The following is a 23,414-nucleotide window of genomic DNA, read 5'->3' as shown; positions in this document are numbered from 1 at the left end:
CCAATGCATGTTCAAAAAAATTTAAAGGTTTTATGTGCTCTTAAGTTGCTTTCTTTTGGAAAATTTTTTTTTATTTTTTAAAACAAGTGTTTGAGGTATGTATTATATTTATTTTATACATTAAGTCTAAACATATAGATGATCATATAAAATATTTTTGCTGACACATAATTAAGTTATTCATGTTCCTACAATGGTAAAGGGTTAATAAATATTTGTTATTTTTTACCTTCTAATAGCTACTGAGACTTCATTTCTTACTAAAAACTTAGGCTTTCATATTTTTTTTGTTAATTATGTTATTTTTTATTCTAAGTTGTTCAAATAATGTCTATATTAATAACATATTACTTTACATTTTATAATTTGATTTTTATATAAAATTTAAGATAATTGAAATAATTTTTTTATATTAATTATCTAAAAGTTATATCATATATTTTTTAACACTAAGAACTTTTTATTGAATGTTTAAAAATTATTTTTAAAATTTTTTTACAATTGAAAACAATATATATTTTAAAAAATAGACCGCGTTGACCTTTTTAGTTTACTATAGAAGACATGGAAAAATTACTCTAGCTTTTTTCACGCTTTTTATTTTTGTTGTATTAATATTTTTGTTATTATTTTTTTTGTTTTTACATGTTTTTTTCCCATGATGTACTTCTTTTTTTAATATATATATATATATATATATATTTTAATTTTTTTTTGCTATTGAGAATTTAGCTCTGTTATTTAAAAAAACATTGTGAATTGCTACAATATTTTTCTATACGATTTTTTTTCTTTTTTTTCTATGATTTTTCCCAAAATGGTATTTTTTTATTTATTTTTTCATATTGAACTAGATGATGATTTAATTTTATAGTTTTTTTTATAAAAAGACATTGTAAAATGCTACAATATTTTCCCCACATGGTTTTTTTTCGCTATAATATTTCTCCATATGTTTTTTTTAATTCTCTTTGTTGAATTTTTTTTTTTTAATATTGAGCTGGTTGAGAATTTAGTTTTATAGTTTTTCCTTTAAAACACTGTTGATTACTATAGTATTTCTGGATGTCATTTTTTTTTTGTTTTTTTAGAATTATTTTTGCTAATTTTAGTTTTTTTCATATCAAGCTGGTTGATAATTTAGCTTTGTAGCTTTTTTTTTTATAAAAAATATCATGGATTACTACAATATTTTTTCATATAATTTTTTCTTGCTATAGTATTTCTTGAATTGTTTTTTCATCAATTTTTTTTAAATTATCTTTGTTGAATTGTTTTTTTATACCGAGCTGGTTGAAAATTTAACTTTATATTTTTTCTTTAAAACACCATTAATTGCTAAAGTGTTTCTCTACATTATTTTTTTATATAATTTTTTTAAAGTTATTTTTATCTATTTTATTATTTTTAATATTAAGATGATTGAAAATTACAACTATAGATTTTTTCATGAAACACTATAAATTGTTATAATATTTTTCTGTATGGTTTTTTTTATGATTCTTTTAAAAGTTATATTTATTGATTTTATTTTGTTAATATTGAATTGATTGATAATTAAAATATATATTTACTCATAAAATATTACAGATTGCTGCAGTGTATTTCTATATTATATTTATTGATTTTATTTTGTTAATATTGAATTGATTGATAATTAAAATATATATTTACTCATAAAATATTATAGATTGCTGCAATGTATTTCTATATAATTTTTTTTTTATTTTTAAAAAAAAATTATTTATCTATTTTATTTTTTTAATATTAAACTGGTTTAAAATTTATTTTTATAGTTTTATTTTTTTAAAAAATATTTTGGATTATAATAATATTTTTTCGTATAATTTTTTTAAAATTTTAAATTTTATTTTTTTAAAAAATATTTTGGATTACAATAATATTTTTTCGTATAATTTTTGCTATAAAACTATGAAAATACATAAACATGTCATATTTCCGCACGCGGGCATGCCAACTGGTTAGCTACTAAAAGCCGGCTGCATAGTCCTGTTTTGTTGGGTATGCATAATTATCTTCCTTCCTTTTATTTTGGAAATTTATTTTTTCTTCTTGGAAGATGATAGTTGCTGCTGCTTGATTTGGAATTGGGAAGATAATAGAAGTTCCTTTTTTTGTTTACTTTGGAGTGAATTCCTTCTGTTCTGCTGGTGGGCATTTCTTTCTGCTTAGAACAAATTTTTGATGTCTGATTTTTTTTTTGTCCCTTTAATTTTTGGTATCGGAATATACATTTTATTGAAGGAAGATGATCAGAGAGTCAAAAGGAGAACAGTTGTGTGTGGAATATATGCTTGTTTGTGCCAGTTATGATTTTTTCTACTCTGTTTTCCTTATTTCTTGGGTTTCAGTTTCCTGAATATTAGGTCTCTCTCTTCTATTCTATTTGCATGGATACGAGTCTTGACTATTTTGGGTTTCTGGGTTTTACTTTTTGTGTACCAAGTTTTTCTTTCTTCAGATGATTTGCTGTTTTTTTTAATCTAAATAAATAGTAAATCTCTGTTTGATTTTTGAACAGGTCTTATCTGGATATTTGATTTAAACTTGTATGGCTCTTCTCTAGATGTTACCAGCCCAATCCAATCCAAATTGGAAGGTTTCGGTGAGTGAGGATTAAGCTTCTGGATCATCAATCATGGAGGGTCCTTATGAAGCATCCAGCAATGGGGGAGCAGCAAAATCCAATCTTCAAATCATTAGATACTCACCATTCAAACCCTGCACCAAAGTCGTATCACCTTGGTTTGATCTGAGAGTCTTTTATGTCAGGATCAGTAATTTTCAGGTCGATGATTCGACCCCGCAGTTTCTCACTCTCAACCATATTCCTCTAAGTCCTGATACTCTTTTGGAAATTAATGGTTCTCGAACTAGTATGTATTCTGATGGTGTTGCTTCGCTTCTTAGGAGAGATCGAGTGGATAGAAAATCAGAAGAAGCTACATTTGTTAGCACAGACAGTATTCGAAGTACTGGGAGTGTGGAATTTGAGGTATTTGATGGAAATGATCTTGTTCTATCCGGGGTCTTGGAAATGTCCAGTAGTAATGGTTTCACTGGGGAATCAAAAAGCAGTGTAAAACGGTGGAGGATGAACTGTGACTCCCATATAACCATTGGCACTGGCTTCTTAAAAGGAAAATACAATGGTGGTCCGGAGTTACCACTACCAACCATTGAGGTTTATGTTACAGGTTCCTTTTCAGGGACACCTATCATATTAACCAAGACTTTGCAACTCACTTACCGCAAGAAGCATAAAAGGAAGGGCATGTTGGACTCAATTCCTGAGTATGAGACAGCTGAATCCACAAAAAATGCATCACCAGACCATGATTTGCAGGTAAGGACATATTTTGATTTTTAAATTTCAATTTGATGGAATATACACGTGCTTGTATGATTTTTTATATTGCACTCAGGCAGTGCATTAGTATATTTTCATGTTTGAAGGAGCATATTCTTTGCAGTTTGGTTAGTTATTTTTTAATTTAATATGAATCATGTGATTCAAAACTTAAGAAATGGAGAGAATTTTGTGTTGAATTCCCTTTTTGGTATGGCCCCAGATGTGCTTCCTATCTTGAAACATGTTTTTGGTTGTTGTAAAGGTCCCATTCTCGATGTTTTGGACTAGGAAGCTGTATCTTATCCTAGATGTGGCATAGGTATGGGCAGGGCACACTTTCCAAGCGATGAGATAGTGCTCATTGTTCCTCTTTTTTGGTTGCATTGTTTTCAATATCCTTCCTCTGAAATCCTGATGTGCATGGACTCATGCTGAAGCCGCATGGATGTCGGTGCCCACATGTGGGGCTACCTACCCTTGGGCCATTTCTGGGAATTTCGCTGTTTGCCCTTTCTCTTTCTGTAACTGAACTACATGGTGGGTTGTTATTACTTAATAGGGTTCACTGCAATCTGGGTTCAAAAGCTACTTGCAGCAAGCTAGTTGAATCTTTGTGGTGATGAGAACATTTTTACTTTGGATTGCAATTAAATCCTAAACACGAAATTTCAACTTCAACACATGATAAGGATTGTGCATGTGATACTAGGCAGCACAAAGTTGTCTCAGTTGCCATTCTTTTCAATGTGCAAGCTCTCATGTCTGACAATCTTCTTGTTATCTGGGACCATTTTTTGTTTCCTTCAATCAACTTGAGCTGTTACATTGCATGGCGTAGCAATGCATTCTAGATAACTCGTTACTTTCCTTTTCTTTAATTTTTTTTATGATGTGTTAATTATATGCATCTGGAGCTACTAGAGAAAGGGATACCTGGAAGAGTTCATGTAAAGTTGATTTTCATTTTCATTTTCATATAAATTTGGCATCTCTCCGCGGGGCCAGGGAGGGTAATGAACTTTGGCCTAAAAAAATGACGATATTATCTCTTGCATATCCTGGCACACTTGTCTCCTTAAAGCACATAAAAAATTAACGAAAGGATTTTGTGCTCTATAACTTTAGGAGCGTGTCCTGAAGTTCCCATTAATGTTTCTTTGAACACATTATCATGCACTTGCTACAGGTATTTCAAAAAGTTTAAATGATACAGGGAATCTGCTGCTATTCTGCGAAGGCTTGGTGTCATTACCGATTTGTTACTAGCTGAATTTGATCCCACTAATTGTTCTGTGATTGTTTTACTATAAATAATTAAAGCCTTGTTTTATCATTCAGTCAAGACTTATGCAAGGATTGTATTCATGTGTGCCTTTTTGAGGATTCTTTTGGGATGGGGGTATTGAAGGTTGGTGAGAGCCCCACCATACCATGATCCCAAGAAATGATTACAATGTTTTCTTCTTCTTCTTCTTCTTGGAAATAGACCTATTATTTTTAGTTTAAGTGAGCCTAGTCTACACGGCATAGAATCTCATAGAAAAATGTGAAATCTGACGCCAAAGGATTGATCATGTGAATTCTTATTGCTGAATTTGATGGTTCACCAGGGAATGCATTCTAAACTTATTTCTGTATTTGAGGTGAAGCTCTGCCCATCTTGTCAAACATGAACTTATTTAGTTCATCTCATCTTTTAATCTTTAAACCTACTAGCTTTCTGGATGTTTTTCCCAAGTATGATGTGGTATTTACCTCACTCATCACTTTTCCATTCTTCATTTGCAGGTAGTTGACTACAGAAGTTACAAATTAGAAAATGAAGAAGATTACAGTAACATGTACTGGAGGAGAAATGAATACATGGAAGGTGAAGATGGTGATCTTTCATGGTTTAATGCTGGTGTCAGGGTTGGTGTGGGGCTTGGGCTTGGCATTTGTCTTGGGATCGGTGTAGGAGTTGGTTTGCTGGTTCGCACTTACAAAGCAACAACGCATAACTTCAAAAGACGGCTTGTGTGATTCATTTTCTCTGAGTTGCTATCCCTCATTCCCTCAACATCCAAATGCTGCTAACTTGATCATGTTCATAAGATGGCTCTTTTGACTGCAAGATTTTGACTGTGTGACTTGTGTGAGTAGCTAACAGTCGTTTCCCACTCTGATGTGTCTGGTATTGTTTGGAGGGTATAACAGATAATTAGTTCCTGCAAAGGGGAAGGGATGACAGTCGATCACATTGATGTACGGTAATATACGTGTAAGATTGTATGGCTTGTATTTCTATGTTAATAAAATCTGTTTTTGAGAAGTCAACTTGGCTAAAGGAACGCAGCGGATTCGTAGTTAAAATTATAGCTTAACAGCAGATTGGCCTTCTTTTGTTCTTGCATTCCTCCCATGAAGCTTCACTCCACCTAATGACCTCCCATTACGATTTTAGCAAATTTCAGATGAATTCGTTGTGGATCTGGCTCCTTAAACGTGTAAGTGTGTGTGTGTGTGGGGGTGGTGGGTTCGTGTGTCGCGGATAGATATATTAAATTTTGCTGAATTCATGAGAATCTGAGTTGCAATGAGCATTAATACAGTACAACAGTACATGGGGTGGAAACTTAAACGTTCCCATGAGTAGTAAAAAGCAAGCTGCTTCCGCTATTATCCTATCTTGGCAGTTTTCGCTAGTGAAATTAAGATGAGCATCTCATCCAATACCACAGCTCCCTTTCAGGTGTACAGACTACATATGGTCTATACTTTATTACGATAATACACTGAGATTGGCGGCCTAGCTGACCGGTGATGGAGCCCCATCGGCTCCATGATGCCCATTTATTGCTTGTTGAAGCTTCTTGTCAAATCCCCAAAATGAAGCGGCCTTCGCATCATCTTCAGTCATTAATTTTGAGAACACTTCATGGTCATACTTCAATATGGCCCTTCCTCCAAACTCGGTTGGAAGATTTTCATCGTCGAAATATGACCTCATGAGTTCGACACTGTCATTATCCTTGGGGTACACAAATTTTACCTTCTGGAATGTTTTGGCATCCAAGAAATACTTGACAATCTGCATGTATTGGACCATGAGATGTTAGTCGATCCTACTCGAATCTATCTAATTGTGTCCTAAATACAATTAGACCTGGACAAAACACAAAAGGAGCATAAGGAACTACTGCATTATACTACAGAACGTATTAGAACAATAAAGAAGCATGCAAAGCATTCTAGCTTGTCGTTGCTGAATCTTCATGTTTGATTCTTTGACTACAACAACCTAGAGGACCAGAAGTAGCAAATAAACGCTGCTAATCTTCATACGCAATTTATTCCATGCCTGCATGGCCTCGGCAGGTTGGTCCATGGGGACAAATTATTTGCAAGTTTAATAAGTTTGCGTTCCAAAACTCATTCAAGAAAACAAAACAGTTGAAAGGAGTTAGAATACATACCTTCCAGAATGCTTCAAAAATTCGTGGAGGATTGTAAAGAAATGCCACGGCTAGCCTCTCAGGGTAGTGGTTTTGCAGTATATTAACAGTATCACGAGCTGATTTTATAGGTGGAGTGTTGTTTATAGACAACCCAGTGAAATCTATCAACCACGCCATTTGTTCTTGACCCTCTGGTAGGTTGAGGATAGCATTCTCGATGAGATATGTCAGATGCCGCATCTGATTGTCTATTGACTTTGTATTCTGCAGCAGTTGCTATGGTGTTAGTTTCCGATTTGGAAATACAAGGAATTGCAGTATGAATCATCCAGATCCCCCATCCAAGGGAGAATAAAAAAAAAAGAATAGCCCATGATACCTGCATTCCTGGTCTTAAAATAAGAACTGTCCTTCCTTGTCGGTCATGAAAATTCGCTCTGTATATTTTTCCAGTCTCACCTTCAACAGCAACTTCATGCTGACAATAAAACCAATGATCAGAAGAGCGGGTAATTTCAATGGTTCAGCTCTGGTTCAAATGGTATCCGGGGTAAACACACTGAGCCAGTAGGGGGGAGTGTTGCCATGCTTTTTATCAAGATTAACATGAATTAAGCCAACTTACCCAGCAAATCTCTTCAGGTTTAAATGTCGATCTCCATTTAATCGTTTCTTCCAGCATTTTTTTTGCTTTGTCTACATTCCAGTTCCTAGCATCCAGATATCTTCTAAAGCATGCGTCACTGCAATATTGTAAACTGTGTCCAGATAGCGGTCCAATAGTAGCCTTGAGCTCATTGATCTAGAGTAGAATTACAAGACCGTACTCAGTACCAGATTAACTATACTAGCTAGTTTATTAAAAGAGGTTTGGTGTTTAATGCAAGTCAAAGACCTCCCCGACTTGTTACCTTAGATTCATGCTGCAGTGAATCATTTTCTTGATCATGGCTGGTATTATTCCGCCAGAGAAACATGGTGACAAGTATCAATATATTCTGCAGCTGTGTTCAACCTGTAATGAATAAATAGCCGAGCAAACCTTAAATAACATCTCATTAAGAAAGAATTAGCTGCAAAGTAGCATCGATCCAACTACCCTTTAAAGGATCGGACCAGATGCAATCAATGGAAATTAAAGAGGGAAGATCTTAAGGATAGGAGATAAACCAAAGTAAACCGGAAACTGGGTCAACATTAATATTTTTTACTTGGCCAATCAGCCACAGTCAGGAAAAAAGAAGAGAAAAAGGAGAATGATAGTGTAAGCATGTATGCAACTGAAATTGCAAGATCCAAGGCCTCATTCTGCAATCAAGGCTAGGGAGTAAGTAATCAAAGGTAACAAGGTAGGCCAGGGATCGATCCATGATGGCTGGAACACTTGTCCTCATGGTCATATTCACACCCATAAAAGTTTCATCAAAGAGCAATGAAAGCATAAATAGAGGCCATCACGCAAACTGTGTATCATACCAAAAAAACAAGGCATGACTCAACCACCACCCACTCCAACTTGACTCCTTTAATCACGCAACTAATAACAGGAATCAGCATTGAATGACAAATTAAGATTTCCCTTTTGGCCTTCTTCTAGCAAAGAACATATAGGAAGAGAGAATCAAAAGCCAAGTCCATTGCATCAGTCAATTTTGACATGTTCCATTGCATTTCCTATTTTTGGTTCCAAATAGAGACTTAGAAAGCAAAATCAACAGAAAGATAGATAAATCAAGCAAGCCACATGCTTAACTTCATCATAAACCAAGAGTCACTAACAGCAAACGAAAGCAGGAAGAAAAAAGAAACCCTTGAAAGGAAACAACAAGGCAAGAGAGTGACCTACTTCAAAGTTGAACTGATAACGTATCAAGTGAAGGGGAGATTATCACGACTATCAGCTCACCACTGGGGCTATAAACCACTGCTGCAGAAACAGAGGAGGAGAGAGAGGGCAATGTGCTTTCCTGGAAGGGTGTCTTTATATCTTCTCCACAGAAAAGTCATGAGTTTACCTGTATAAAGACAAAAGCAGCAGGACCAGAGTAACCTTCCTTTAAGACAGGACACGTTCGGTTGCCTTGCTTGTAAGGAGTTGAGATATTTTATTCTTGGAGATGCAAGCCGTACGGCCACATCCCCTTCACCGGTTTATGTTTTCGAAACACTTGTTACTGTCGGGGGCGGAGCCAGTAAAATTAGCCAGGGGGGCAAACTAGAAAAGTTTTTCTAGATGGTCAAAATTTAAATTCTACTAGTTTTTAGGGTGAAAACTATAAATTGCTTAAGGGGAGGCAGGCAGAGGCAGCAGACTAGTCGTACCCGCTTTTATAACAATCCTGTCCTCTTAGTCCGGTAAGGGATGGTTTGATACTGTGGTTGAATTATGTCTTTAAAAAATTATAATTAATAATTTTAGTATTATTTTAACATAGTTTTCAAGTTAAAATTATTATAAAAAAAACAATTTATATTATATTCTCACACAAACTCAAGATCAAGCCGGTGATTCATTATTCATAGTTTTGCCCAGATTGATAAAATAATCTTGATTTTCTTGACAAAACATTATGGAGTAGTTATAAAATTGAGGTTTGGCCTGTCATGGTCTGGTTAAAGAATCTTTGATTCTTTCAACCAAACAACATGATTTTAGGAAATTATTTAGATAGTAATCGAGTGGCTGTGATTTTATAACTAATGATTATACTTGTATACACAATATCTAAATAAATAAATGGAAATAATTAATAAATTATAGCCTTGCCCAGGCTAATGCAAATGGCATCTAAATGGAAATAATTAATAAATTATAGCCTAGCCCAGGCTAATGCAAATGGCATCACTCACTCACTCACTCACTCCCTCACTAGCATTTAACAGCTTGCTTTGCTCTGTCAGTGCACGAGTGATGCGACGAGAAAAGAAGCATTGGATACCCTTAATTTCCAGTTCTTACTTTAGTCACGCACGTGTACTCTAGAGAGTCTAGTAATGGTGTGGAATCGCCATTAAGAGACCACACGAGCACTCTCTCTGTCTTCCCGGATTCTCTTTCCATTCCTATTACACTGGAGATCCATTCCCTATATATAACTTGGTTGTTTCTTACATAATTATTTAAGAAAACATGTTGTCCTAAAATAACATATTATTTAACAATGATATTCACCGTGTAAGAATATGCTAGCTTGATGCAACCGGCCCCTTCTACACTTTATCAATAAAGCTAAAACAGGTGACTCACGCCCTCCACGAAAAGTCAACAAAACTTGGCACGCACCATCTCTTGAAAAGTCAATTCATGCATGCTCCAGCGACTCGGTTGTTTTTATTTCTGTCTCATTATTCTATCCCCGCCCCATGTTAACCGGCTCTACCATAAATGTGAGGCACAGAGAGGGAGAGGGAGGGAGGGAGGGAGGGAGAGAGAGAGAGAGAGAGAGAGAGAGCGAGTTCAGCCACGGATATTATCATAAGTAGACAAGGATAGAGAGAATAATTTCCAAGGCGAGAACGGCAAGAAATAAAAACACAAATGTAATACTATAATTACAGTTGAATTAATTTGATTTTAAATTTATTTTTTAAAAATTATAAGTTTGAATCTCACAAATTTTAAAATTATTAAAAATTTATATAATTATTAACTCCAAAACTAATAAAATTAATTAATATACACATAAATTAATGTTATATGAGATTAAGTCTTCATAAATCAACGAGGGAACGAGTTGCTCTACCAGATTTCATCAATTTATCTAAATACAAGTGTCAACCCATTATTCAAAATGGCTAAAACTCTGACAAGGAAGAAACATAAACAGAACATTTATAAACATTAATCTAAGATCAAACACGAGAGGACCAAACCGCTTTACTATCTTACATACTTGGGAGAAACATAAACAAAATATTTGTAAAAATATTGATATAAATATTAATATAAAATCAAACACGTAAATGATTAACCTAAAATTAATATAAATTAGGTTTTTATTAAACTGGCCTAAAAGTTTTTTAATTTTATTCTTTCAAAACAAAACTATCAAGAAAGAAAAGAAAATACGAACGAAGAAGAACAAATGAGGAAGGTAGAAGGAAGGAAGCTTTTATTTAATTATTCTTTTCTTGTTTCTTATTAATAAAAGATGATAATTTCAACATAAAAATCAATAGATCAACATAAAAAAAAAGAAGCCTAAGATGGGATATTGACAACCTTTTATATTAAAAAGTATTAGACAGAACCCTTGACAGTACCTAATGATAAATAACAATATTCTTTTGTTAGCATATAGTCTCCTCATACATGCACATTACTAAAATCAAGCTTACCTTGGTTGTTTCTTACATAATTATTTAAGAATGAGAGCAGGATGGTCCAACATGAGAGTTTTTTGCACGTCACAATTAAAAACTAAAAGAGTGTATTTCAATGACAACATATTCTAATAAAGTATGAATTTTGAGCGCAAATTAAATGATCACTTTGTATATCGAAAATCTTAATACCCACTAAAAAAGGAAGAGGAAATCAAGAAAAGATATGGTGGGGAGCTGGGGGGGAATGAATGAGCAATTGATGAAAGGGCCGAGAAGACGTCGGTAAGAAAGTCGATCCTTTTTCTAATGAGAATTAAGCAAAAGGAGATAAGCCTTTATTATTAGAGAATTTACTGCTTTTTAAAAGGATTTTATTAACACGAGGATATCGGGGAAGATAACGTACAATAATATAGCACTAGGGAAGATGCACGCTTGTATGGTGCCGCGAGCGGTCTTTTCACTCGTTGACCGAGTTCGTTTTCGCAAAGGAATTGTAAGGGAAAGAAAGTGGCGAAGATCAGATGTGAAATCAATGAAATGGAAAGCGAAGCGTTAGTTCTATAGAAATGCTTTGATTACAGTTCCAGAATCCACCTGAAAGAGTGTTATTTTGGGTTGTTCATAGCAAGCAAGCATTTTTTCAGTTAACAAAAAGCAAGCAGGCAGTGATATGCTGAATGAAGGAGCTGTGGTGCTCGGAGGACTTAGTTGTTAATGGTTGGAGCTGGAGATGTTGATGTTGTAAAGCTAAAGAGATTCTAAGCTGACTTTGAGCACTTGCAAAAATGCGGGGACCAGTTTCACAGTTGCAGTTAAATGGAGATGTTTGCAATTAAAGTCAAGTTCACTGTTAGGAATAGATGGGTGGAAACTGGATGCCGAATTATGCCAAGTTAATTTCTTCTCTTCTGTCATTAAAAAGCTTGACATTGTTCTTCTTAATATGTTTTTTGTTCGTTGTTCAGCTAATGCGTCTGCTTCCACCATATCTGCCAACATTAATTCCATTCCTATGCTAAATGAAACCATCCGGGGTAAACACACTGAGCCAGTAGGGGGGAGTGTTGCCATGCTTTTTATCAAGATTAACATGAATTAAGCCAACTTACCCAGCAAATCTCTTCAGGTTTAAATGTCGATCTCCATTTAATCGTTTCTTCCAGCATTTTTTTTGCTTTGTCTACATTCCAGTTCCTAGCATCCAGATATCTTCTAAAGCATGCGTCACTGCAATATTGTAAACTGTGTCCAGATAGCGGTCCAATAGTAGCCTTGAGCTCATTGATCTAGAGTAGAATTACAAGACCGTACTCAGTACCAGATTAACTATACTAGCTAGTTTATTAAAAGAGGTTTGGTGTTTAATGCAAGTCAAAGACCTCCCCGACTTGTTACCTTAGATTCATGCTGCAGTGAATCATTTTCTTGATCATGGCTGGTATTATTCCGCCAGAGAAACATGGTGACAAGTATCAATATATTCTGCAGCTGTGTTCAACCTGTAATGAATAAATAGCCGAGCAAACCTTAAATAACATCTCATTAAGAAAGAATTAGCTGCAAAGTAGCATCGATCCAACTACCCTTTAAAGGATCGGACCAGATGCAATCAATGGAAATTAAAGAGGGAAGATCTTAAGGATAGGAGATAAACCAAAGTAAACCGGAAACTGGGTCAACATTAATATTTTTTACTTGGCCAATCAGCCACAGTCAGGAAAAAAGAAGAGAAAAAGGAGAATGATAGTGTAAGCATGTATGCAACTGAAATTGCAAGATCCAAGGCCTCATTCTGCAATCAAGGCTAGGGAGTAAGTAATCAAAGATAACAAGGTAGGCCAGGGATCGATCCATGATGGCTGGAACACTTGTCCTCATGGTCATATTCACACCCATAAAAGTTTCATCAAAGAGCAATGAAAGCATAAATAGAGGCCATCACGCAAACTGTGTATCATACCAAAAAAACAAGGCATGACTCAACCACCACCCACTCCAACTTGACTCCTTTAATCACGCAACTAATAACAGGAATCAGCATTGAATGACAAATTAAGATTTCCCTTTTGGCCTTCTTCTAGCAAAGAACATATAGGAAGAGAGAATCAAAAGCCAAGTCCATTGCATCAGTCAATTTTGACATGTTCCATTGCATTTCCTATTTTTGGTTCCAAATAGAGACTTAGAAAGCAAAATCAACAGAAAGATAGATAAATCAAGCAAGCCACATGCTTAACTTCATCATAAACCAAGAGTCACTAACAGCAAACGAAAGCAGGAAGAAAAAAGAAACCCTTGAAAGGAAACAACAAGGCAAGAGAGTGACCTACTTCAAAGTTGAACTGATAACGTATCAAGTGAAGGGGAGATTATCACGACTATCAGCTCACCACTGGGGCTATAAACCACTGCTGCAGAAACAGAGGAGGAGAGAGAGGGCAATGTGCTTTCCTGGAAGGGTGTCTTTATATCTTCTCCACAGAAAAGTCATGAGTTTACCTGTATAAAGACAAAAGCAGCAGGACCAGAGTAACCTTCCTTTAAGACAGGACACGTTCGGTTGCCTTGCTTGTAAGGAGTTGAGATATTTTATTCTTGGAGATGCAAGCCGTACGGCCACATCCCCTTCACCGGTTTATGTTTTCGAAACACTTGTTACTGTCGGGGGCGGAGCCAGTAAAATTAGCCAGGGGGGCAAACTAGAAAAGTTTTTCTAGATGGTCAAAATTTAAATTCTACTAGTTTTTAGGGTGAAAACTATAAATTGCTTAAGGGGAGGCAGGCAGAGGCAGCAGACTAGTCGTACCCGCTTTTATAACAATCCTGTCCTCTTAGTCCGGTAAGGGATGGTTTGATACTGTGGTTGAATTATGTCTTTAAAAAATTATAATTAATAATTTTAGTATTATTTTAACATAGTTTTCAAGTTAAAATTATTATAAAAAAAACAATTTATATTATATTCTCACACAAACTCAAGATCAAGCCGGTGATTCATTATTCATAGTTTTGCCCAGATTGATAAAATAATCTTGATTTTCTTGACAAAACATTATGGAGTAGTTATAAAATTGAGGTTTGGCCTGTCATGGTCTGGTTAAAGAATCTTTGATTCTTTCAACCAAACAACATGATTTTAGGAAATTATTTAGATAGTAATCGAGTGGCTGTGATTTTATAACTAATGATTATACTTGTATACACAATATCTAAATAAATAAATGGAAATAATTAATAAATTATAGCCTAGCCCAGGCTAATGCAAATGGCATCACTGACTCACTCACTCACTCACTCCCTCACTAGCATTTAACAGCTTGCTTTGCTCTGTCAGTGCACGAGTGATGCGACGAGAAAAGAAGCATTGGATACCCTTAATTTCCAGTTCTTACTTTAGTCACGCACGTGTACTCTAGAGAGTCTAGTAATGGTGTGGAATCGCCATTAAGAGACCACACGAGCACTCTCTCTGTCTTCCCGGATTCTCTTTCCATTCCTATTACACTGGAGATCCATTCCCTATATATAACTTGGTTGTTTCTTACATAATTATTTAAGAATGAGAGCAGGATGGTCCAACATGAGAGTTTTTTGCACGTCACAATTAAAAACTAAAAGAGTGTATTTCAATGACAACATATTCTAATAAAGTATGAATTTTGAGCGCAAATTAAATGATCACTTTGTATATCGAAAATCTTAATACCCACTAAAAAAGGAAGAGGAAATCAAGAAAAGATATGGTGGGGAGCTGGGGGGGAATGAATGAGCAATTGATGAAAGGGCCGAGAAGACGTCGGTAAGAAAGTCGATCCTTTTTCTAATGAGAATTAAGCAAAAGGAGATAAGCCTTTATTATTAGAGAATTTACTGCTTTTTTAAAGGATTTTATTAACACGAGGATATCGGGGAAGATAACGTACAATAATATAGCACTAGGGAAGATGCACGCTTGTATGGTGCCGCGAGCGGTCTTTTCACTCGTTGACCGAGTTCGTTTTCGCAAAGGAATTGTAAGGGAAAGAAAGTGGCGAAGATCAGATGTGAAATCAATGAAATGGAAAGCGAAGCGTTAGTTCTATAGAAATGCTTTGATTACAGTTCCAGAATCCACCTGAAAGAGTGTTATTTTGGGTTGTTCATAGCAAGCAAGCATTTTTTCAGTTAACAAAAAGCAAGCAGGCAGTGATATGCTGAATGAAGGAGCTGTGGTGCTCGGAGGACTTAGTTGTTAATGGTTGGAGCTGGAGATGTTGATGTTGTAAAGCTAAAGAGATTCTAAGCTGACTTTGAGCACTTGCAAAAATGCGGGGACCAGTTTCACAGTTGCAGTTAAATGGAGATGTTTGCAATTAAAGTCAAGTTCACTGTTAGGAATAGATGGGTGGAAACTGGATGCCGAATTATGCCAAGTTAATTTCTTCTCTTCTGTCATTAAAAAGCTTGACATTGTTCTTCTTAATATGTTTTTTGTTCGTTGTTCAGCTAATGCGTCTGCTTCCACCATATCTGCCAACATTAATTCCATTCCTATGCTAAATGAAACCATCTCCAGGGATTTGAAAGAGAATGCAATGATTGTTCTCGGTTGTATGGATCTAGACCTTGTGCCAAGTATTGAACAACCCACTGCTCTTACGGACAAAAGTTCCACCAAGGAAAGACGAGACTCTTACAAGTGAGATCGTTGAAATCGCATGAGTATCAAATCCCATGTTTGGATATGAGTTTGAAACCAAGAGATTTATTTTTCTTATGATTTTAGGTTTAAGTTTTGTAGTTATTAATATAATAACAACTAGAAATTTATATGATCGTTAACTTCAAATCCCATGAAATTAGTCTCTATGTATATAAGTTAACCTAGAAATCCACATTTTAAAAAAAAAAGAATCCAAATATATATATTTTGCTCATTAGAGATCATTAATTCGAGTTTTACAAATCTTAGGACCACTAGAAACTTACATTATCATTAACTTCATGACCCATGAAATTAGTTAAGATATCCACAAGCTAACCTGGATACTCTACTTAGTCATGAGTGTAAATCGGGGACCATAACCCTAATAAGTATTGCATTAAGTATTTTCATATTTCTATTTTATCCCATTATAAATCAGAAATATAAGATTAGGTCTACACATAATAAACTCATAAATTATTAGATGTCTATAGCCCAACAATATAAACTTTAATCAGATCACTTTAAGATAGCTACAATACCATTTAAGCAATTATTTTCCAACATGTAAATCACAAGTGTCTAACTAAACACGACATAAAAAGATATGGAAGAGGAAAAAGGAAAGAGGCTTAGCAAAACAAATAGAGAAACTGGATCGTATGGAGAGAATTTTGTTGCAGTTGCAAAGAAAGAAGCTGCTAAAAGTTGTTGGAGGAAAAAAACAAGACGTGATAAATCAGAAATATAAGATTAGGTCTACACATAATAAACTCATAAATTATTAGATGTCTATAGCCCAACAATATGAACTTTAATCAGATCACTTTAAGATAGCTACAATACCATTTAAGCAATTATTTTCCAACATGTAAATCACAAGTGTCTAACTAAACACGACATAAAAAGATATGGAAGAGGAAAAAGGAAAGGGGCTTAGCAAAACAAATAGAGAAACTGGATTGTATGGAGAGAATTTTGTTGCAGCTGCAAAGAAAGAAGCCGTTAAAAGTTGTTGGAGGAAAAAAACAAGATGTGATAAAAAAAAATATCAAAGCAAAGGCACTAGAAAAGAGAAGCTAAATAGGCTGAAAAGGCATGGTAAAGAGAGTAAATAATCAAAGCAAGAAAAACGAATCTGAAAGGTCATAAAAACAAAATCAAAGAATGCTTAAAAATCAGCCTATGCAAGTAACAGAAGATCCACTACCATCCAACTACATATTTGAAATTAAGAATTCCTCATAAAATCATGGATTCAATCCTATATTAAAAAACATCACATATTCAATGTTAACATGCTAATATAATAGGCATCGTAAAGAACTTCTTAAGGTTAAATACCCCCTGAATCTTTATATAAAAAAAAAAGGTCCTCGTCTTTTCTTTCTGTAATTATTGAAATGAAAAGATAAGCATGTGAAAAACAAAAGCAAGTAGCTTGTATGGATTAAAAATAAAAAATAAAATCATGAATGCAATCTGACATATTTGCTTAAAGCTGAAGGAAAACAATGAAGGTTAACCTCGCTACTAAGCGAAAGTTAGGTGTAAAGGCAAGCTAAAAAGGCGTAACAAAACCTACAAAGTGCCAAAGATAGAAGGACCAATGCACAATAAAAAAAAAGATACATAAGCACAAAAGAAATATATACTAATCTGAACAACCAAGCAGAGCGTAATTGAAAAGAAAGTTAGTGAAATAAAACAAGAAATGAATAGAGATATAGAATAAAAAATATGATAGATATTACTAGGAAGAAAATGTATCAATGCAATGAAGAAAAGCACAACATAAAAACAATAAAAATATCAAAATTCAATAATCAAGCAAAGCCTGAATAACAAACCCAAAACGAGAAAACATTAGCAAATAAACACTCATTAACAAATTCAAAGAGAAAGACTTGCAAGCAAGTTCCTAGCAAATCTTAGGAAAGAAAACAGTTTTTTTTATGTCTAGATTGAATCAAATATGAAAGAAACAACAAATACAAACCTAATTTTTAAATTCAATGAAATTTCTAGGAGAAAACTATACTAGAGCACTAATTAAACTATAAGAGTCAGAGATAGAGATGAATGAAAACTGAACATATGTTAGACCAAATCTTTGAGATAAATGTTTTCTTTCTATTTGGATTGAACTTTGACTGCTGCACATACATCCCAAAGATGCTCTTATCAACGATGAGCTCGATGTGGTAAACTAAGATTGTTGTGGTGGGAAAAAAAAAACAACTCAAGAGTATAACCCACAATTGAAATTGGAAAATCAAGTAGTGAGGGAAGGCTTACCGTTAATAAACGATGTAATCAACAGAGTAATTCAATCAAACAGGCATGCTTAAAAATCTACCCACTCAAGTAATAGGAGATTCACTGCCAAGTAAGGCAAATTATTTTACGAACAAAATTTTCCAGGTATTTTATTTGAACAGCTCATGCTTGCGATGAGAAATTAACATTATTAAGTTAGCAAAACTAAGAAAGAATTCTTAATTTCATTAGGATTCTCATCTCCGATAATGAATGATTGTAAAAAAAATTACATACATGAATGTTGACAAAGCACTATTCAAAGCAGTTATATATTCATTGTTATTTCCCATATGAGAAAATAATTTTTTTTCTTCAAATTGAATCAAATATGAAAGAAACAACAAATACTTAAGTGCTTACTTCTGGTTAAGTGTAATACTTCTATAAAACAATGACCAAGAAAACATAACTGATGTATTAATCCCTGAACTCAAAAGGAAAATGTATACATTTAATCAAATTAGGCTACAAATATAACAAAAACACACTAAAAAGAAATAAATTTTGCTTGTCAAAGCCATCACAGGTAGCTAATTAAGAGGGGGAATGAAAAGAGTTTTGAGCAAGCAAAGATATAAAGCACAATTTTCTCTTCTTTGGTGGAAAATGATATTTTCCAAAGAGAAGGTTACATAAATATATTGCACTAATTTAGTCAGAATTATTCTTCTTTTACATACCTTAAAATATATTTCTGCTACAAAAATTGAAAACTAACCTAGTAATCAAATTAGCAGGCAAAAGCAAAGCAAAAGAGTACAGTACAAGCGGTACGAAAAAGCTTTGTTATACTAATTTGGAACATTAAAAAAAATAGCATCAGTGTATCACTCGAGGTCTTTTTCAGCATTTTTTAAATAAGTTCAGCAGATCCTTAGCTTGTAGTCTTTTGAATTGATTCTCTTACATCTCTAAGAATCTCAAGCCCTGTCAAGGTAAAATATCCTCTGAAACTTTAGCAAAAAAAAAAAAAAACAAAGGTTCTGATCCTTTCTTTTTGTAATTACTGAAATGAAAAGATAAGCATCTGAAAAACAAAAGCAAGTAGCTTCTGGGACTTAAAAAAAAAAAGGCTAGCTATTTAGATAAGCATAAACAATAGGAAAAGCCTGGAGAGGAAAACTTCAAATGTTTGGTGATAGGATTGATGACAAATGAATAGTCTGGATGTTGGTTTGTGCTAAACTGAAGTGGATAGCAAAAAAACATAATTAACCAAAAATAAAAAGATCACAACAATCATTCTATGTGGGCACACAGAGCGTTAAATTTTGGGAAACCATAAAGGAAAGGTAGAAACAAACAAATTCTAGAAAACATAGATGTAACAAATAGGAAAGAGGTGCTTTAAACATGTGAATAAATTTAAAGAAAAAAAGATGGAGTTGACATAAACATATCTAAAAGAGAGTAAAACTATAAAAAAATGAGTCAAAAAAGTTGAGATCGCAATGAGCAAGTAAACAGGGAAAACAAAACTACCTCCTAACAGCAGAGGCTAGAAACGAAGAAACAGTATGCATGCAAAAAGAAAGTTATAATTGGAGGCACTCGAGTAGCAAATCATAAATGAAAAATCTTTTAAGGAGAAGTAGGGAAGTGAAAATGCAATTTGACCTATTCGCTTAAAGTTGAAGAAAGACAATGAAGGTGAACCTTGCCATTAAGCAAAAGTTAGAGTCACAAAGGCAAATTAAAAAGACGCAACAAAACCTACAAAGTTCCTGCATCACATAAGGAGAAAAATAAAAGCATCTACCCCCAAGCATCACAACAAAAACTTGGCAAATTCAGTGACCCTGCAAATTCTTTAATCGCAACTAACCTATTCTCCTCAAGAAGATCAGCCCCAGCAAATTCTTCAATCACAACTCACCTATTCTCCTTAAGAAGATTAGCCCCAACAATGTCATAACTAAAAATGCCTACATCATAAACCTGTTAGTATGATTACAAAAAAACCTACACAGGAAATAAGAAAATCAAATGAGATAACAAAGAACTCTAAAAGAAAAAAAGCATGGAGGAAACCTGAAAAGAAATCATCTCAGCCAAGAATTAACGAAGTAAAAAACAGGCCCATAATCATTAAAGCTTAGAATTTACCAACGCTAACTGGTCATGGATCAATAATCTTTAAAGTTAATAATACATCTCTAAAAATACAACATTTCACAAATTGTAACATGGACTATCCTCGTAACAATCTAAATATCATTTTCTATAACTAACCAGACCAAACTAAAAAAACATAAAACTCCTTTCTGAACAATAAAATAGAAAGTCAAGTAAAAAAAGACTCAAATTTATTAAAGAAGAAGCTCACCTTCTAACGGTATGTGAGAGAATCCTTTGAGGAGCCTTGAAATGGATGGGAATATGATAAGGCTTAGAGAAATGGTGCCACTTTCACAAAAACTTAATGGCACATAGCTTGCTTCTCTTTAAAAGCATTTTCAATAATCTCTAAAAAATTTAATGTGTGCCCTTTAAGTTTTCACCAAATTCCCCAATCCCTTAATGAAATCATGGCTTCAATTAACACGTCAAAACAGAAAGGTTAGTTTCTTATTTGTATGCTTTACGCCAAATAATAGCAAAGTTATAGTCATCGATTGTTGTGCTCTATTGACAAATTTGATATCAATTACACCAACAATTAAATTAATAAAGAATCAAGTTTGAAGCAAAAGAGATAAAAAAAAAAAAAGAGTATGATGAAGAAAGAACGTAAAAGAAGAGACAGCTTTCATCATTCATCAAACCAAAAAGAAAGGGAAAACCCCAACTTCCAAGACCAGCTAGCAACAACCATAACAGAAATCTTTCCTGAAACCATATTGGGTTCAAAAGTACACTTATTTAAAAGCAAGTAGTGCAACTAGCAAAACTAAACATACCACAATTGATAACAAATCCACTAAGAAAATAGTTTTTTTTATTTGTTCAGATTCAATCAAATATGAAAGAAACAACAAATACAAACCTAATTTTCAAATTCAATGAAATTTCAAAGAGAAAATAATTCTAGATCATGATTTAAACTAAAAGTCACAAAAATAAAGATGATAGAACACCGAACATATCTTAGACTACGTCTTTTAGATAAATTTATTCTTTCTGTTTCAATTGAACTCAGAGTGCTACACACATATCTCAATGATGATCTTGTCAAAGATGAGTTTGATGTGGCAAACTAAGATTGTTATTATGGGAGAAAAAAAAGCTCAAGTATATAAACAACTATTGAAATTGAAAAATCAGGCATTGAGGGAAGACTTGTCGTTGATGAATGATGTAATCAACAGTGTAGTTCAATCAAATAGGCATGATTAAAAATCAGCCCACTTAAGTAACATGAGATCCACTATCATATAACAACATCTTGAAACTAAAAATTCCTCATAAAATAATGGGTTCAATTCTATATTAAAAAAGACATCATATATCCAATGTTAGCATGCTAATATAATGTGGGGCATCGTAAAGAACATCTCGCATAAGCTGAACAAACAAAGAGGTATTATACAACACTAATTCTATATTATGTGACTTATTCCGCTATGAAAAGAAAAGAACGATGTAAGTGCATAAAGTAATTATCCAAACTTTACCTGAGGTTAGGTGTGTTTAAAAAAATTATCAACTAATTAAACTAAAAAAATCAAATAAAAAAAATCAAAGAAACAGATTTAAAAACAAAAAAAAATTACTTTGTTTGGTTTAATATTCAATTGAACTAGACCAAACCAAGTTAACTCAAATTAAATTTAAATCAAATTAACTCAAATCAAATTTAAACTAGAAAAAAGAAGAAGAGGGAATAAATAATTTACATAACCTAACCCTAAACCATATTTTTCTCTTTTCCTTTAACAGTAGCCGCCCTAGCATATTTTCCTCTCTCTCGTTCTCCCTTCTCCTTTTGATAGACCCAATCTATTTTTCCCCAACACTTCTTCCCCTCCTTTCTCAATCTTCCTTTACCCATAGCCTATCATTTCTAGTGTTTATTAGATTATGATTGACTTAGGCTTCCTTATAGGGATTGAAAATGCAAACCAACCTGTGTTTTAAAGATATTTTAATTTTTTTATTAAAAAATATTTTTATATATATTTTGAATTATCTGATGTGTCGATTTTAAAAATAATTTTTTTAAAATTAAAAATATATTATTTTAATATCTTCTAAAATAAAAAAAACCATATAGACCTGATGTTATTATATGATCACAAAAGAATCCTTTTAAAGGTCTAGACTTAATCTCCTGTTCTTCTGCATGATTTTTTTTAGACTGATTCTTTGACTTGCCTACCACATAATGTTTTTGCTTGATTTTCTTTTGTTCCTATGTAATTTGAAAATATCATGAATATTATTGTGGTTTAGTGAGAATGTCAGGACAATATTTTTTTTCATATGTTTCCAAGTTTGAACAAGAGATTATAGTTTGATTTTCAGATCAAGGATTAAAAATAACAACACTTCAAGCACTTTTTGATTTTCCTGTTTTTAATATCAAAAAACTAGATCAAATCAATTTGATTTGAATTAGTTTTTGGTTTGATTCAGTCATATTTTCAAGAAATATCATTTCTTGGTTCGGTTGGATTATTTATTTTTTACTCAAACCCAGACCCTTACCCTTACCTACCTGAGGTGATGACATAGAATGTAAGGTGGTGGTGTTGATGATCGATGCAAGGAAAACAAAACAGTCAAGCAGCTTATGAAAAAGTGAGGCTAGTTTACACAGTCAAGCAGCTTATGAAAAAGTGAGGCAAGTTAGTTTAGGAACAAAATTTTCTAGATATCTTATTCGAACAGCTCATGCCTCCATTGAGAAACCAACATTAGTAAGCTTGCAAAACAAAGAAAATAGTCTAAATCTCATTGGGATTCTCGTCTCTGTTGATGAATGATTGGAAAAAGATTACATACTGACCTCATTTCAGCTATTAAACAAACTGGGATGCCGCTGATTTTGCATGAAAAGGTGAAGGATGGACTGCTGCCATAAAACAGGAAGCAATAACCAAGTCAGTCTCTTATTCTACAAAGGGTTAAACAAACTGACCTCATTTCAGCTTTACCGAATGCCAAGGCACGATTTCCTTCCTCTTGATTATAAAAACTTAACTTAAACTCATTAACAACGCAAACTCGAAACAGAAAGCTATATTTAACCTTCTTCTCATTCATTTAATTAAACTAACGAGGAACCAAAGGAAAAGACGACTTCTCCATCTTAGCAGCCTCTTTCTTC

The 23,414-nt window shown here is 33.6% G+C and overlaps 2 protein-coding genes and 6 long non-coding RNA genes across 15 annotated transcripts; 4 read left to right on the top strand and 4 right to left on the bottom strand.

Moving 5' to 3' along the window:
* The first annotated feature begins 1,964 nt into the window (after positions 1–1,964).
* LOC105125598 (uncharacterized protein At1g01500) lies at positions 1,965–5,695 on the top strand. 6 transcript variants are annotated; one of them, XM_011026115.1, is made up of 3 exons: positions 1,965–2,022; positions 2,588–3,367; positions 5,162–5,695. In XM_011026115.1, exons 2-3 carry the CDS (start codon positions 2,660–2,662, stop codon positions 5,393–5,395), a joined length of 942 nt encoding a protein of 313 aa, XP_011024417.1. In that variant the 5' UTR covers positions 1,965–2,022; positions 2,588–2,659; the 3' UTR covers positions 5,396–5,695. The 6 variants fall into 6 exon arrangements, with proteins under 6 accessions (XP_011024417.1, XP_011024414.1, XP_011024415.1 ...); XM_011026112.1 differs by having other exon boundaries at positions 2,543–3,367; XM_011026113.1 differs by lacking the exon at positions 1,965–2,022 and adding an exon at positions 2,031–2,171.
* Positions 5,696–5,902: 207 nt separating this feature from the next.
* On the bottom strand, positions 5,903–8,743 carry LOC105125599 (Sec14p-like phosphatidylinositol transfer family protein). Of its 3 annotated transcripts, none has more exons than XM_011026118.1 (6): positions 8,657–8,743; positions 7,722–7,825; positions 7,436–7,612; positions 7,190–7,288; positions 6,829–7,074; positions 5,903–6,443 (listed from the first exon to the last, which is right to left on the bottom strand). In XM_011026118.1, exons 2-6 carry the CDS (start codon positions 7,785–7,787, stop codon positions 6,162–6,164), a joined length of 870 nt encoding a protein of 289 aa, XP_011024420.1. In that variant the 5' UTR covers positions 7,788–7,825; positions 8,657–8,743; the 3' UTR covers positions 5,903–6,161. The 3 variants fall into 3 exon arrangements, with proteins under 3 accessions (XP_011024420.1, XP_011024421.1, XP_011024422.1); XM_011026119.1 differs by having other exon boundaries at positions 8,653–8,738; XM_011026120.1 differs by lacking the exon at positions 8,657–8,743 and adding an exon at positions 8,287–8,374.
* LOC105125600 (uncharacterized) lies at positions 8,334–9,037 on the top strand. Its single transcript, XR_842264.1, has 2 exons — positions 8,334–8,417; positions 8,657–9,037. It is a non-coding gene; the product is annotated as an uncharacterized LOC105125600 (long non-coding RNA).
* Positions 9,038–12,263: 3,226 nt separating this feature from the next.
* LOC105125601 (uncharacterized) lies at positions 12,264–13,556 on the bottom strand. The gene is made up of 3 exons (XR_842265.1): positions 13,470–13,556; positions 12,535–12,638; positions 12,264–12,425 (listed from the first exon to the last, which is right to left on the bottom strand). It is a non-coding gene; the product is annotated as an uncharacterized LOC105125601 (long non-coding RNA).
* LOC105125602 (uncharacterized) lies at positions 13,100–13,850 on the top strand. Its single transcript, XR_842266.1, has 2 exons — positions 13,100–13,230; positions 13,470–13,850. It is a non-coding gene; the product is annotated as an uncharacterized LOC105125602 (long non-coding RNA).
* A 3,000-nt stretch (positions 13,851–16,850) lies between these two features.
* Positions 16,851–22,841, bottom strand: LOC105125604 (uncharacterized). Its single transcript, XR_842268.1, has 3 exons — positions 22,803–22,841; positions 21,614–21,759; positions 16,851–17,115 (listed from the first exon to the last, which is right to left on the bottom strand). It is a non-coding gene; the product is annotated as an uncharacterized LOC105125604 (long non-coding RNA).
* On the bottom strand, positions 18,387–21,546 carry LOC105125603 (uncharacterized). The gene is made up of 3 exons (XR_842267.1): positions 19,971–21,546; positions 19,763–19,869; positions 18,387–18,569 (listed from the first exon to the last, which is right to left on the bottom strand). It is a non-coding gene; the product is annotated as an uncharacterized LOC105125603 (long non-coding RNA).
* LOC105125605 (uncharacterized) lies at positions 21,677–23,209 on the top strand. Its single transcript, XR_842269.1, has 3 exons — positions 21,677–21,764; positions 22,808–22,890; positions 22,929–23,209. It is a non-coding gene; the product is annotated as an uncharacterized LOC105125605 (long non-coding RNA).
* The last annotated feature ends 205 nt before the right edge of the window (positions 23,210–23,414 follow it).

This window comes from Populus euphratica, unplaced genomic scaffold (assembly GCF_000495115.2).
Source record: "Populus euphratica unplaced genomic scaffold, PopEup_1.0 scaffold58.1, whole genome shotgun sequence".
NCBI lineage: Eukaryota > Viridiplantae > Streptophyta > Magnoliopsida > Malpighiales > Salicaceae > Populus > Populus euphratica.
The sequence above is the reverse complement of the archived record's forward strand: the minus strand, read 5'-3'. Positions and strand labels throughout refer to the sequence as shown.